Below are 16518 nucleotides of genomic sequence, written 5' to 3' on the forward strand. Positions count from 1 at the left end.
AGCGGACTCCACACCTGTGCCCTGTGGCAGCTCTTTCCCACTGTCTCCATGTCACGTGGCACATTTCAAATGACCTTTGTAAACACTATGGAGTATACAGAAGCAGCCACTCACAGATGAGGGCAACCGACTCTGAGGAGCCCAGGCCCAGCCAGGCATCCTCAGGGCTCAGGACCCACCCAGGAGCAGTGCGTCTGCGGAGAGGTCCAGTGCACACATGCCCGTAGAGCTGGCTCGTACCTGACCTGCAGCAGGAAAGGGGCAGCCATACCCATGCTCACACTCAAGCTGCCAACAGAAATGGACCAGAGAACAGACAGCTGAAGATTTTCAACGCCTCCGTTTTGCTAGGCCAATGACCACTCCAGATCCCTGTACGGCAACATCTAAAACATGGGCTCTCAATCTGCCTGGGACCCATGGGCTGAGGGCCCGCCTCCAGAGCCTGACACAGAGCCAGCATTTCTGACAAATTCCCACATGATGCCCAAGCGGGAGAACTACTGGTCTTAAAAAGAACCCCAGGAGTTCCCTGGTGGCTCAGTGAGTTAAGGATACAGCAATGATGCTGCCGTGGCACAGGTTCGATCCCTGAACCCTGGCTTGGGGAACTTCTGCATGCCTCAGGTATGGTCAAAAAAAACCCTAATGGTAAATACATTTTATACATGCACACCCTGCCTTCCAAACACTTAATCCTAGAGGTCCCTGTTTAACGGCACAGGTCTGCTCTAAGTCACGATGGAAGCTGGATTCTAGGACAAAGAAGCATGTTGAATGTGCCAAGTGTGGCCTGACCCAATTAGAGCAACTCAGAGCAGAGGAGACCTTGGCGCACAACCCCCTGGGACGGGAATTCAGCTACACAACATGTCCCTGAGCTATAATGTACTAACATCCCAGGGGGCAGGGTCCGAGAAATCCAGAGCAGCACTGCTGCCAGTGATCTGAGGAAGAGGACACAGTCCTTTGAATTTATTAGACAAATTATCTAGTTCAATTTAATTCTTAATAAAGCTAGTGGCTAAAGTGATTTAATAGCCAAGTTCCACGTGAAAGAGTATTTTAGTGGTATGTTCCTTCGTGCTTTCAATACAGCTTTGATTAATTTTATCTTTTGCACACAGAGTGAGGCTTTTTCTCAGGTAGACTGGCATGTAAATTAATAGCATAACTAAGAAAAATGTGCATGAGACTGTACAATGGTTAATTAAATATATTTTATATGCATAAAGCATAGGTACATTTATTTCAGGAATCTCAGAAATTACTTAAGGAATAAGACATTCGAAGCTGTGAATATCTCTCATAGAATCATTCACAAATCCAAAAAATCCCGTCTGACACCTAAATGCAAACATGCCCAACCCCCACCAACAAGGGCAACTGAAAAAGCTTTAAATTTTTAATACATCATAAACATTCATACTTGATACAATTAAATCTAAGATAAAAATCCTACATTATGAAACTAATGTTTGGGGAGTAAGGTATGCCCTGAAGCAATTAGTCTGCTACAGGATCATTCATAACAATGGATGTTCTCTAGAAATGGTTGATGTGTTAATACTGAAACCCCTTACCCTCTAGTATAATACGCATCCAAATAAAAATATACTGACAAGGTCAAGCCCACAGAGAAGTTGAAAGCAGAGACTTAAAAATGACAACCAAAAATCGCTGAATACCCAAACAAGCGACAAAAACCGAAGATTGGGTGAACAAATAGCAACAAATAATGGAAGAAAAACAACAAATAACGGGAGAGTAAGCAACATCCTGGCCGCTCTCCCGGGTTCCTTGTTCCTGTGCTCCTGTGTGTGGCCTTGCTTTCCCATCTCTCCTAATCCACGTCATCAATTCCTTCAAACCCCAATTCGAGCCTGGTCTTCAGCGCACTTTCCCTAACCTGATTCCACCAGGAACTTCAGAGCCTCTCAGTGATACCCCTCTTTTCCCCATCATGCTGTGTAACTGTTTTCTAGTTACATCTCTCTCTCAACTCTCCCTATGACCAAAGAGACTAAAATCTTAAAGCAAAAGGCTTCTAAAGATCAATGCTGGCCCATATAAACCCATGTTTAGAGATGGCAAATTCCTTTAAGCCAAGCAGGAATATAAATAGGAACTCTAGTCATACCATTTTCTTTCTGTCAGTAAACTTCACAACATAACCAGATTCATCGCGCAATTTTAGTAAATACTCAAAGCTATGAAATTACGCATCTTTAACTAGATGACAGTAACCAGTGGCCCTTTACAGCTGGTCCTAGTGGGCAGTTGTTTATTCAGCAAGACCACTTCCTACTGGCCCACCCATTCATCCATCTTTGGTGATGCCCACAGAATCATCTTGAGCCCCAAGTACAGTCACAGTTCAGGATCCCACCACCCCTAAGATGGGTTACACTCTCCCATCCAAGGTCCTCTGATAAGGCTGCCCTTCCATGTGGAACCCTGTCTTTTTTTGGTGAACCCCTAACTTCACCTGGCAAATATAACCTCCTCACTCAGGCACGTTCTCCCATTAGCTCCCCCACTGCACAGAGCCCTGTGACCAGCTCCACCCCAGCCGTGAGTGTACTGAATAAGTCTGCTGTCCAGGAGGCCCTAACACCTCATAAGTAGGGGCTGCACCTTCACTGCAGGATCTTGAGAAGGGCACCTGCCCATGGTCAATACTCAATACAAGTCTGCCAAGTGATGGGCACAAAGCAGATGGAGTGTGTACGTACATCACACACGTGCACACACATATACGTCTTCGTACTTTTAATAAGAGCCATAATTAGATTAATGTATTATTTAAATATCAGTAACTGAGGACATACTGTATTTCTGGACATTAATTAAAATAATGATAACTGGTTACCACTTCTTATACACTTGTATATCCCTCCAACCTATATTCTGATTTAGAGAAATACACAGATGACAACAAATTTGGCTAGCTACTAAAATGACTATTAATATACCTCTACCTAAAAAGAAAAATGTAATAAATTATTTTCTCATACTGAAAGCCACTTTTTAAAACTCTGGCAGAACAGACCACATAGCCAGCAAACTTCTAATAGCTGCCAGGTCTTGTGCTAATCCCAGAGTGGAAAAATCATAGTCCTTGCAATCAAGTAGCTCAAAATCCACTGTGATGATGCACATGCAAACATAAATGCTACAATTTGATAACAATTATAAAGACGATATGTACAAAGTTCAAGAAAAGTAGATCACTACAAGTATTCTATTCTTAATACGGCAAAGGAAAAAAGAGAGAGAATTGTAATTACTAAACAAATGAAGTGTAAGAAAATAAACCAGAAGCCCTGCCCTCTGCTCTGATAACCTTTAAGGGCTCTTAACTTCGTGGACACCTTGGAAAGGCAATGATAAAAAATCCCTTCTAATGTATAAAATCAATAACGTCTATCACAAATTTCAAGTCACACTAAAATTCTTGATTTACTTTAGCTTCAAGTTCACTATAAATGGAATGACAGCACATTAACAAGTAAGCAACTGTGTGGGACTATGCTGTGAGTTACATGAAGGAATATGAGGAAAGTAGGTCAAACCTCCTAGTTCTCAGAGTATTTATTTCTAGGGGATTTATTATTCAGCTCATTCAATAAACAGGTACAGGAGTTCCCATCATGGCTCAGTGGTAATGAACCCAATGAGTACCCATGAGGACGTGGGTTCGATCCCTTGCCCTGCTCAGTTAGTTAAGGATCTGGGGTTGCTATGAGCTGTGGTGTACGTCACAGACACGGCTCGGATCCCGCCTTGCTGTGGCTGTAGTGTAGGCCTGTGGCTATAGCTCTGATTTGACCCCTAGTCTGGGAAATTTCCATACGCATGGGTGCAGTCCTCAAAAGACTAAATAAATAAGTAAATAAAATAAACAGGTACGAGTTCCTACCATGAATCAGGTAGGTTCTAGGTGCCTGAACACGCAGCAGTGAACAAGAACAAGCCGCCACTTCTATGTAGTTTCATTCTAATTGTACGTGATAGATAATAAATAAACAATAAACATGAGGCAGTGATAAGTCCCCCAAATTATTAGAGCGTAAGCTGGCAGCACATGACCAGGAGCCTGATAGGGGCCACCTCTACATAATATTAACACCTGAAAACAGTCTTAAAAGAATAGAAAATGAACCAAACCAAACTAACAACCCTGCATAAGCATCTTATAGACAGATGGCTACCTGTTACACATAGAGGAGGACTAAGTACATGGAACTCCTAATAAAAAAATGACTAACAGTGAGCATCAAAACCATCTGCTGCTTCCACAAACACATTATCACTATTCAAAAATGACTGTAAGAGAAAAGGAGAATCTGTAGACTCTGGTACAAAAATAACGCTTGACCTTAATAAAAGGTATCCAGGAATAGGCTATGTCAACATTTACCTTCTGGGTGGCAGTTACAAAACTAATGCATACAGTTTTAGATCACTGTGTCAATAAATACAGACAACAAACTCCCCTCCAATATTAAATACAACCTTAGACAGGAAAGTAATCAAAGTATTAAAAACAGACAAACAAACAAAAAAACTAAATAAATGCCTGCAACAAACCAAGCAAAGGAAGATGCGAGCCAGACTCAGTTCTGCTTCAGAAGTCAGTTCCCAGGGAACAGAGGGTCATTTTTGGAAGGGAGGTGGGAAAGGCAAGTTCGGTTCCCAGCACGCAGCAGCAGCAGCAGTGGCAACAGCACAGCTCAGAAGCCCTGGAGGTACCGATCGCTTCCTGCTCCACAAAGCACTGGCCGGGTACCCTGGTTTCTACCCAGAGACACAAAGCAATGTACCTGAGAAAGTTTCCACCAGGGCCTGAGCACAGAAAGAATCAGATGTGTGGTCACCTGGGAAACCACATAAAGGAGAAACTGAAAATTTCCCCCAAATTATCCTGCACTGTCAGGGAACAAGCTACTCAATACGAGTGATTTTCCAAAAGCTTCCTGGGTTCAACATCCAAGTCTTTTCATCAGAGCCCTACTAAAAATGTCTAATACAGATCCTCCGCAACCATTCTCCGCAGACAGTATTTTAGGCAATCAGTTCCTACACCTCTTGAGTGTTTTTAATTGAATGTACCACTTAACAAGTAGGTACAGTGATTAAGTTGACAAGAATATTCTCAGAAACTAAGGGATACTAAATTACATTTCACTGCAAAAATATGTAAGAAGATATCCTTGAGGAAAACATGAACATTTAGTTATAAAACAGGCTCTGCAACAACACACAGTAAATCTTAAGTGTAACTTAAAACTTTTAGTCAGAATATTATATTTGCTATAATCAATAATAAGCTAATGAAAACACAGACTGCTATATATTAACTAGAAAGGTAAAAATTATTTATTGATTTTCTTTTACCATAATTTGTTTAAGAAAATGACTTTTACATTGTAAAATAAAAATCCCATTTGAAAAAAATTTTTAAACACATAGGTTTAAAAATAACTAAATATGGAGGAAAACAGGGAGCCACACCAGTACACCCAGAAGCAGCTGGTCAGTGAAGGAGGCACAGGCTCCCCATCTACAGCCCTCTTCCGGCCGAGCTCAGAGCACACACCCGGCTACACACACCTCAACTTCTCCCTCTTCACCGCAAACCCGCAGCTCACAAGGACCTGTCTCCTGGGGTGCTTAATTTTCTACCATGAGGGTGTCCAGACCTTGGGTCAAACGTTATTCTGGGTGTGTCTGTGAGGGTGTTTCCGGATGAGGTTAACCTGTGAACCAGCAGACGGAGTGAAGCAGGATGCCCTCCCCGGGTGGGTCCTGCCCACCTGTGAGTAAGAGGCTCCTTACTCCTGCCTGCTGTGAGCTCACACGTGGCCTTTCTCCAGCTTCCATGCTCAAATTGCAATACTGGCTCTTCCTGGTATCAAACCCGCAGGTCCTTCAGGGTAGACCTCGGCTATCACCTCCTGGGTCCCCAGCCTGCTGCCCACAGACCTTGGGGCTTGCCAGCCTCCATCACGACATGAGCCATTCCTTGTAATCTACCTCTTTTGGTGTACACACACACGCGCGCGCATGCACACACACACACACACACACACACACACACACTCTGTTGATTCTGTTTCTCTGAAGAGCCCTGATACACCTTCCTATTTAATATATCAAATTCCTAATAAAAAGATCGAAAAACATTTCCAAGTAATAATATACAATGATGTCAATGACAGCAAGGTTCTCACATAGCTTGATGAAAATCTAATTTGAAGCCTTTGCAGCATTTCATGGCATGTACCCAAATTTCACAACTGTTTACAGTTCCTCACCAGATTAATTTACTCCCTAGTGAATACATACAGAGGGCACAATCAGACTCATAATCAGAGATTTATGTGCTCAGGATATCAGCTGCACAGAGTCAGACACAACCAAGCGTTCACTAACGGGTGGATGATTAAACAAATTATATCACTTTACAAGGGTGTGTTGTCATGCAACTAACATAAATTATATTTTCAAAAAATATTCAACAGCTTGGGAAAATGATAATATGTCAATTTTAATGGGAAAAAATGCAATGATATCTAGCAATTTGGACTACAGAAAAAGGCTAAAATATTGACAGCAATTATTCCTAAATGGGGAAATGATAGGAAAGTTTTCTGTCTTTGTCGTATTCCTGTAATCAGGATGCCTTACTTTAAAATAAAATAAGTATAATAGCAGTCTAATAAAAATTATTCAAAATTATATTTAAAGAAAATTATTCAGTGATAAATTTAAGATCCTATGGACAATAATCAATGAAGACAGTTTTAAAAACAAATCTGTAAAAATTTTAAGAGTTTTTTACAATATACTATAAAAGAGGCTAAACACGTCATTAAGTCTAAAGCTAAAGTCATCTGATGGACTGAACTATGTCCTGAAATTCAGATGCTGAGGTCCTACCTTTATGTGTTGGGAGACAGGACCTTTAAAGAGGTGATGGAGGTTAAGTGAGAGCATAAGGGTGGGACTCTCTTCTGGGGTCCTGGAAGAGGCATGGACACAGAGGGGACACAGCTGGGAAGGTGCAGCTGAAAGCCAAGAGAGGCTTCAGGAGAAGCCAGACGTGCCTCCTGGAGAGTACAGGTGTGCTGTCTACAGCAGCCGGTCTATGCTATCTTCCTAGAGCAGTCCTAGCAAACTGATGCAGGACATGGTAAAGCATCACTGTACAATGTACTTGGTAAACATTCTTTGTTCTGTAGTTTCTCTTTCCTAGGAAGAAGCAAACCAAGAAGTAAACAAAAAACTTCACCTCATACCACAGTGCCATGGTACAGAGGGGCCAAAAACTGTAGCTTCAAAATAAAATGTTATTAGCTAGTATATGAAAGAGAAATAGGAACAGAGTGGGAATCTGAGAACTATGAACAGATTTAAAGGCAGTTCTCAGGCTGACGGTGATAAGTGTCCATTGAAAAATTCTCTGATAAAAACCCTTCAGAAAGTGGGCATAGAGGGAACCTACCTCAACATGATAAAGGCCACATATGACAAACCCAGAGCTAACATCATTCTCAGTGGTAAAACGCTGAAAGAAATCTCGCTGAGATCATGAACAAGACAAGAATGTCCACTCTTGCCACTACTATTTGACATAGTTTTGGAAGTCCTAGTTTCGGAAGTCCTAGCCACGGCAATCAGAAAAGAAAAAGAAATAAAAGGAATCCAAACTGGAAAGGAAGAAGAAAAACTATAACTCTTTGCAAATGATATGATACTATACCTAGAAAATCCTGAAGATGCTACCAGACACCTGTTAGAGCTCATCAATGAATTTGGCAAAGTCGCAGGATACAAAATTAATACACAGAAATATTTACATATTAATAATGAAAGATCAGAAAGAAAATTAGGGGAACAATCCCATTTACCATTGCATCAAAAAGAATAAAAATACCTAGCAATAAGCCTTCCTAAAGAGACAAAAGACTGTCCAGGTTTCCCAGCAACACTTGCAGAATAGACTTTCCTTTTCCCATTTTATGTTCTTGCCTCCCTTGTCAAAGATTAATTGAGCATAGGTGTCAGGGTTTATTTCCGGATTCTCTATTCTGTTCCATTGGTCTGTCTGTCTGTTTTGATACCAGTACCACACTGTTTTGATGACTGTGGCTTTGTAGTATTTCTTGAAGTCTGGGAAAGTTATGCCTCCTGCTTGGTTTTTGTTTCTCAGGATTGCTTTGGCAATTCTGGGTCTTTTGTGGTTCCATATAAATGTTTGGATTGTTTGTTCTAGTTCTGTGAAAAATGTCATGGGTAATTTGATAGGGATTGCATTGAATCTGTAGATTGATTTGGGTAGTATGGCCATTTTTACAATATTGATTTTCCCAATCCAGGAACATGGAATATCTTTCCATTTCTTTACATCTTCTTTGATTTCTTTGACTAAAGTTTTATAGTTCTCGGCATATAGGTCCTTTACCTCTTTGGTCAGGTGTATTCCGAGGTATTTGATTTTGTGAGGTACAATTTTAAAAGGTATCATATTTTTGTATTCCTTTTCTAATGTTTCATTGCTGGTATACAGAAATGCTACTGACTTCTGAATGTTAATCTTATATCCTGCCACTTTGCTGAATTTATTAATCAGTTCAAGGAGTTTTGGGGTTGAGTCCTTAGGGTTTTCTAGGTATAGTATCATGTCATCTGCATACAGTGACAGTTTGATCTCTTCTCTTCCTATATGGATGCCTTTTATTTCTTTTGTTTGTCTAATTGCTGTGGCTAAGACTTGGGAAACCTGGACAGCTGCATGCAAAGCAATGAAACTAGAACACACCCTCACACCATGCACAAAAATAAACTCCAAATGGCTGAAAGACTTAAATATACGACAGGACACCATCAAACTCCTAGAAGAAAACATAGGCAAAACACTCTCTGACATCAACATCATGAATATTTTCTCAGGTCAGTCTCCCAAAGCAATAGAAATTAGAGCAAAAATAAACCCATGGGACCTCATCAAACTGAAAAGCTTTTGCACAGCAAAGGAAACCAAAAAGAAAACAAAAAGACAACTTACAGAATGGGAGAAAATAGTTTCAAATGATGCAACGGACAAGGGCTTAATCTCTAGAATATATAAGCAACTTATACAACTCAACAGCAAAAAAACCAATCACCCAATGGAAAAATGGGCAAAAGACCTGAATAGACATTTCTCCAAAGAAGATATACAGATGGCCAACAAACACATGAAAAAATGCTCAACATCGCTGATTATAAGAGAAATGCACATCAAAACTACCATGAGATACCACCTCACACCAGTCAGAATGGCCATCATTAATAAATCCACAAATAACAAGTGCTGGAGGGGCTGTGGAGAAAAGGGAACCCTCCTGCACTGCTGGTGGGAATGTAAACTGGTATAGCCACTATGGAGAACAGTTTGGAGATACCTTAGAAATCTATACATAGAACTTCCATATGACCCCGCAATCCCACTCTTGGGCATCTATCCGGACAAGGCTCTACTTAAAAGAGACACATGCACCCGCATGTTCATTGCAGCACTATTCACAATAGCCAGGACATGGAAACAATCCAAATGTCCATCGACAGATGACTGGATTCGGAAGATGTGGTATATATATACACAATGGAATACTACTCAGCCATAAAAAAAGGATGACATAATGCCATTTGCAGCAACATGGATGGAACTAGAGAATCTCATACTGAGTGAAATGAGCCAGAAAGACAAAGGCAAATACCATATGATATCACTTATAACTGGAATCTAATATCCAGCACAAATGAACATCTCCTCAGAAAAGAAAATCATGGACTTGGAGAAGAGACTTGTGGTTGCCTGATGGGAGGGGGAGGGAGTGGGAGGGATCGGGAGCTTGGGCTTATCAGACACAACTTAGAATAGATTTACAAGGAGATCCTGCTGAATAGCATTGAGAACTATGTCTAGATACTCATGTTGCAACAGAAGAAAGGGTGGGGGAAAAAACTGTAATTGCAATGTATACATGTAAGGATAACCTGACCCCCTTGCTGTACAGTGGGAAAATTAAAAAAAAAAAAAAGAGACAAAAGACTTGTACTCTGAAAACTATAAGAGACTGATGAAAGAAATCAAAGATGACACAAACAAATGGAAAGATATATTATACCATGCTCTTGGACTAGAAGAATCAATATTATCAAAATGACTATACTACCCAGGGTAATCTACAGATTCAATGCAATCCCTACCAAATTACCAAGGACATTTTTCACAGAACTCGAACAAAATATTTTAAAGTTTGTTCGGAAGCACAAAAGACCCAGAATAGCCAAAGACATCTTGAGAAAGAAAAATGGAGCTGGAGGAATCAGGCTTCCTGGCTTCAGACTATGCTACAAAGCTAATAAAGTCATCAAAACCATATGGTACTGGCATAAAGACAGAAATATAAATCAGTGGGACAGGATAGAAAGCACAGAACTGAACCCACACACCTACGGTCAACTAAACTGTGACAAAGGAGGCAAGAATATATACAATGGAGAAAAGACAGTCCCTTTAATAAGTGGTGCTGGGAAAACAGGAGAGCTACATGTAAAAAAGAATGAAACTAGGACACTCCCTAACACCATAGGCAAAAATAAACTCAAAATGGATTAAAGACCTAAATGTAAGACCAAATACTATAAAACTCTTAAAGGAAAACATAGGCCAAACACTCTCTAACATAAACCAGAGCAGTATCTTCTCAGATCCACCTCCTAAGAGTAATGATAATAAAAACAAAAATAAACAAATGGAAACTAATTAAACTTAAAAGTTTCTGTACAGCAAAGGAAACCCTAAACAAAATGAAAACACAACCCACAGAACAAGAAAAAATATTTGCAAATGAAGCAACTGACAAGGGATTCATCTCCAAAATATACAAACACCTCCTGTAGCTCAATACCAAAAAAACAAACAACCCCATCAAGAAAATGGGCAAAAGATCTAAACAGACAATTCTCCAAAGAAGATATGCAGATGGACAAAAAACAAATGAAAAGATGTTCGACATCACCAATTATTAAAGAAATGCAAATCAAAACCACTATGAGGTACCATTTTACACTGGCCATTATGCCCATCATCAAAAAGTCTACAAACATTAAATGCTGGAGAGGGCATGGAGAAAAGGGAGCCCTATTACACTGTTGATGGCAATGTAAATAGGTGTAACCACTGTGGAAAACAGTATGGAGATTCCTCAGAAAACTAAAAATAGAAATACCACTTGATCCAGCAATCCCACTCCAGGGCATCCATCCAGAGAAAACCATGCCTAGAAGAGATACATGTACCCCAATGTTCACTGCAGCAGTATTTACAATAGCCAAGACATGGAAACAACCTCAATGTCCATCAAAAGAGGAATGGCTAAAGAAGATGTGGTACATACACACAATGGAATACTACTCAGCCATAAAAAGGAATGAAATAATGTCATTTGCAGCAACATGGATGGACCTAGAAATCATCGTGCTAACTAAGTGAAGTTAGTCAGACAGTGAGACACCAATGTGATATGCTATCACCTACATGTGGAATCTAAAAAGGACACAGTGAACTCCTTTGCAGAATAGATACGGACTCATAGACTTTGAAAAACTTATGGTTTCCGGAGTTCCCGTCGTGGTGCAGTGGTTAACAAATCCAACTAGGAACCATGAGGTTGCGGGTTCGGTCCCTGCCCTTGCTCAGTGGGTTAATGATCCGGCGTTGCCGTGAGCTGTGGTGTAGGTTGCAGACGCGGCTCGGATCCCGAGTTGCTGTGGCTCTGGCGTAGGCCGGTGGCTACAGCTCCGATTCAACCCCTAGCCTGGGAACCTCCATATGCCGCGGGAGCGGCCCAAGAAATAGCAACAACAACAACAACAACAAAAAGACAAAAAGACAAAAAAAAGAAAAACTTATGGTTTCCAAAACAGATAGGCTGGGGGGTGAATGGGATGGGCTGGGGGTCTGAGGTGGAAATGCTATAAAATTGGATTGCAATGATCACTGTACAACTATAAATGTAACAAAATTCATTGAGTAAAAAAAAAAAGAAAGAAAAATTCTCTGTCAAAGATTCTGCACAATACAACAAAATGTGTTCTAAGCAGTTTTCACTTTATGTGTTCTCAACATTTCCTGGTCCTGAAAATACATGATATGTGCGTGTGTATATACATCTACACACATGCACACACACCCCTCAGGAAACGGAACTCAGCGTGACGAAAACTCAGTTACAAGGACTCTGACAGTGTCCCTACCAGGAAGACTCAGTCAAGCCTTCCTCTGTATCTCACGTCACTGGCTCAACCTTACTCTTTAAATTTAATCTACTTTCCCAATCTTTTGTTTAGCAACTAATGGATTAATACATGAGTTTCTCTTTACCTAAATGAAACTGTAGACATTATCTTTTAGAATTTTCAACTTCATTTCCAAGTATATCAAGAAACAAACTTTTCTGGAGTTTCTGTAGTGGCGCAGCGGAAATGGATCCAACTAGGAACTACGAGATTGTGGGTTCAATCCCTGACCTCAATCAGTGGGTTAAGGATCTGGCGTGGCCGTGACCTGTGGTGTAGCTCAAAGACGCAGCTAAGATCCTATGTTGCAGTGGCTCTGGCATAGGCCAGCGGCTACAGCTCCAATTAGACCCCTAGCCTGGGAACCTCCATATGCCATGGGTGCGGCCCTGGAAAGACAAAAGACAAAGGAAAAAAAACTTTTCAGGCTTCGGACCGAATTAAAATTTGAGTGACTGCTCCGATTTTTCAAAATTACCTTGTCTGGATCCATCTTTCCTTTGATAAATTCTTGCTTCCAGAACTGTAACGCCTGTTCCAAGGTCAAACCAATGCCCTTCAGGAAGAGCCCATACTGCATGCGGCCCCCATGACGAAGATGGTGATTTTCCCGCAGGGCTCTGTGTAACTGACGCATGCAAGGCGGGAAGGATTTGGTAGAGAGCTGCAAGATAAAAGAGGGTTTGTTATGTGTAGATTTATCGGGTCCCCCACAACATATGTTGCAAAATCAATCTAATTTGCAAATTATAAATTCAATCTAATTGGAATAAAAGCAAAAACCGTAAGGAAGTATTACTGTTTTACTGTGATTACAGATGAACTCTTTTTCTTATTAATACGTTTATACTGATTACATATGAAAGCGGTATGTTTTATTTAACCCAGTATATCTAAAATATCATTAAAATTTATTTCTCAAATTTTTTTCTAAAATTTTTCTTTTGAGATAACATTAGATTCCTGTGCAGTTACAGGAAATAATAGAGAAATGCCTGTACCTAGTTCCTCCCAAAGGTAAACTATAGTATATTCATCACAACCAAGAGGACACTGACACAACCCACTACTCTCAGACCTTCTCAGTGGCACCCCCGGCTCACTTCTGTGTGTCTGTGCATTTAATGTTATGTAATTTTATCCCATGTTTGGTTCATGCATCCACCACAAAGACCCCCCATATTTCCTTTTTATCACCCCTGCCCTGCCCCCTGCTATTCTCTAACCCTTGCCAACCACTAATCTGTTCTCCACTTCTATAATTTTGTCATATCAAGAGTGTTATATAAATAGAATCATATAGTTTAATGTTCTGAGCAGGTTTTTTTTATCTCAGCATAACTCTTGCAAAATTCATCTAACTTGCTGCAGGTATCAATTCCTCATTCCTTTTCCATTGCTGAGTAACAGTCCATGGTGTGGCTGTATCTCCACTTGTTCAACTGTTCACTTGTTGGATGATATTTGGGTTTTTTCCAGTCTGAAGCTATTTCAAATAAATGAACGTACAGGCTTTTCCTGTGAACCTAAGATTTCATTTTCCTGGGATAAATGATTCAAAGTATGATTGGTGAAAAGTACAATAGATGAACTTTTAAAATAGGCCAAATACAAAGTAAAACAGAAAAATGACAAGTGGTTCACAAAAGGTGAATTCAAATAACCACATTAAAGAAATTAACCACTAAGAGAAAGCCTCTCCACCCCTCTCCCCACCCCTCCTCCACCTCTGCACCCACCCCCCTCAATCCGCAGTGCCAGCTGCACACTCCTCATTTACTGACCAGCAACAATGTCTAACCTTTTCTGTCCCCACCCAGGTTCAGCCAGGCCTCCAGCCTCCCCCAGAGGACTACAGGAAAGCCACCTCCCTCAAGTTCATGGGTCCCTGCCTGTTACTCCATGCTGTTACCAAATTATTTTCTCTTCCAAAAACATCAATGAACAGTCACCATCCTTAATAGGAACCTGTAGTTTGTCACAATGTCTGTTACAATACTTTCCAACTATACGTAACAGAACAAATATTTATTGGATGTTTTGGGAAACAAGATGAATAAAACAATGGGAGTTCCCCTTGTGGTTCAACGGTAATGAATCCATCCCTGAGGATGCAGGTTTGATTCCTGGCCTCACTCAGTGGGTTAAGGATCTGGTGTTGCTGTGGCTCTGGTGTGCTGGCAGCTGCAGCTCTGATTTCACCCTAGCCTGGGAACTTCCACATGCCACACATACAGCCCTAAAAAGCAAAAGCAAAAACAAAAAACAAAAAAAATAAAAAATAAAAATAAAAACATCACTTTCCCCTTTAATTGGGTTACATGAAGGAAAAGAAACAAACTCATACAATAAGTCATGTGATAAGGTTCCAGCACAGCACCAGTTAGTGATGTGGAAGCACTGTGACAGGGAGGGAAGCAAAGCCCAGTGAATATAAAGAATCAGATAATATTTTATGTCAATATTAACATCCATTGATGGACCAGCATTTAGAAGATCAGTATCAACGTATCCCCAGAACAAGAATCCGGTTTTCCCGTTTTCTTTCTTTCTTTTTTTTTTTTTTTGGCTTTTGTCTTTTTAGGGCCATGCCCACGGCATATGAAGGCTCCCAGCTAGGGATCAAATCGGAGCTGTAGCTGCTGGCCTATGCCACAGCCACAACAACGCTGGATCTGAGCCACATTTGTGACCTACACCATAGCTCATGGCAACGCCGGATCCTTAACCCACTGAGTGAGGTCAGGGATCAAACCTGCAACCTCATGGTTCCTAGTCGGATTCACAACAGGAACTCCTGGTTTTCCCATTTTCAAACGCTCAAGGTATAAAGGTGAGAGCTCCTCTGCTGTCACCAAAAGTGAACCTAACAACTCACAATGTGGCAGGTGCAAGGGAAGGCTAGATGTGCATCATTGCATTACCATGGAAACCAATCATCATAGAATTTTGTGAGCGGGTGGGGGGAGGAGGATCAAGATGATGGAGGAGTAAGACATCATGTTCACCTTCTCCCACAAACACATCAAAAAAAAAAACCCATCAACATGTAGAACAATTCACACAGAACATCTACTGAATGCTGGTAGAAGACCTTAAAGCTTCAAAAAGGGCAAGAGGAGTTCCATCGTGGCGCAGTGGTTAACGAATCCGACTAGGAACCATGAGGTTGCGGGTTTGATCCCTGGCCTTGCTCAGGGTGGGGTTAAGGATCCGGCGTTGCCGTGAGCTGTGGTGTAGGTTGCAGATGCAGTTTGGATCCCGCATTGCTGTGGCTCTGGCATAGGTCGGCAGCTACAGCTCCAATTAGACCCCTAGCCTGGGAACCTCCATATGCCACAGGTGCAGCCCTAGAAAAGACAAAAAAAAAAGACAAAAAATAAAATAAAATAAATTACAAAAAATAAAAAAATAAAGGGCAAGAAACCCTCCACATAACTGGGTAGAACAGAAGGAAAAGAAAGAGAGAGAAAGGAATCAGGACCAGACCAGCAGTCTGGAGAGGGAGCCGTGAAAGAGGAAAGGAACCCACAGGTAACTGACAGGGAGATCAGCAAAGGAGGGACCTCAAAGTCGAGGAGAAAAGCACAGCAGCTGGACTGAGGACAGCAAGCAGAGGGAGAGCCACAGAGACCATCAGTACCACCACCCCAGACACCACAGCCTGAGACACTTGGGCAGAAGCTGGGTGCCAAGACTCAGGCTCCAGAGGTCAGTTGCAGGGAGAAGACTAGGGCTGGCAGTGTGGAGACAGCCTGAGGGGCTAGGGAGCCATGTGCCATGGGCTGGGGAGTGGAACAACATAACCGAGGGAACCTGGGAGGAGGTCTGGGCCTGCAGGAGAAGCGAGGCTCCACTGGTGGAGAGGGCACGAGGAGGAGGGGCAGATGGCCACAGGAATCTTTCTTAGCAAGCACATGGACTCTCAGGCAGCAGGACACCTCTTGCACAGGGAACAGGTGGCAGAGCACCTCTTGCGTGGTCTGCAAGTGGAGGGGCAAACTCAGTCATCTCAGACATGAGAGGTGGGCATAGCCCGCCACCACTAGGGGTCAGTGAACAGGCACCACCTGCGGCTGCAGTCACCTCAGGGGTCCACACAGAGGGCACTGCAACCAAGCACCACCCGTTATTGCTCTCACTTTCCTGAGAATGCATATGCCC

General features: G+C 41.6%; 1 protein-coding gene across 3 annotated transcripts in view; it reads right to left on the bottom strand.

Annotated features, from left to right (window-relative positions):
* PRIM2 (DNA primase subunit 2) overlaps positions 1 to 16518 on the bottom strand; it is a 357737-nt gene that overhangs the window by 86446 nt on the left and 254773 nt on the right. For all 3 annotated transcript variants that reach the window (XM_021098097.2, XM_084966367.1, NM_001244164.1), the window contains 1 exon segment: positions 12833 to 13018. In XM_021098097.2, the coding sequence (XP_020953756.1) occupies positions 12833 to 13018 (186 nt within the window).

This window comes from Sus scrofa, chromosome 7 (genome assembly GCF_054392235.1).
Source record: "Sus scrofa isolate SSC_HxYL_T2T_F1_AM1 chromosome 7, Sscrofa_HxYL_maternal_Yorkshire_Landrace_v2.0, whole genome shotgun sequence".
Lineage (NCBI taxonomy): Eukaryota > Metazoa > Chordata > Mammalia > Artiodactyla > Suidae > Sus > Sus scrofa.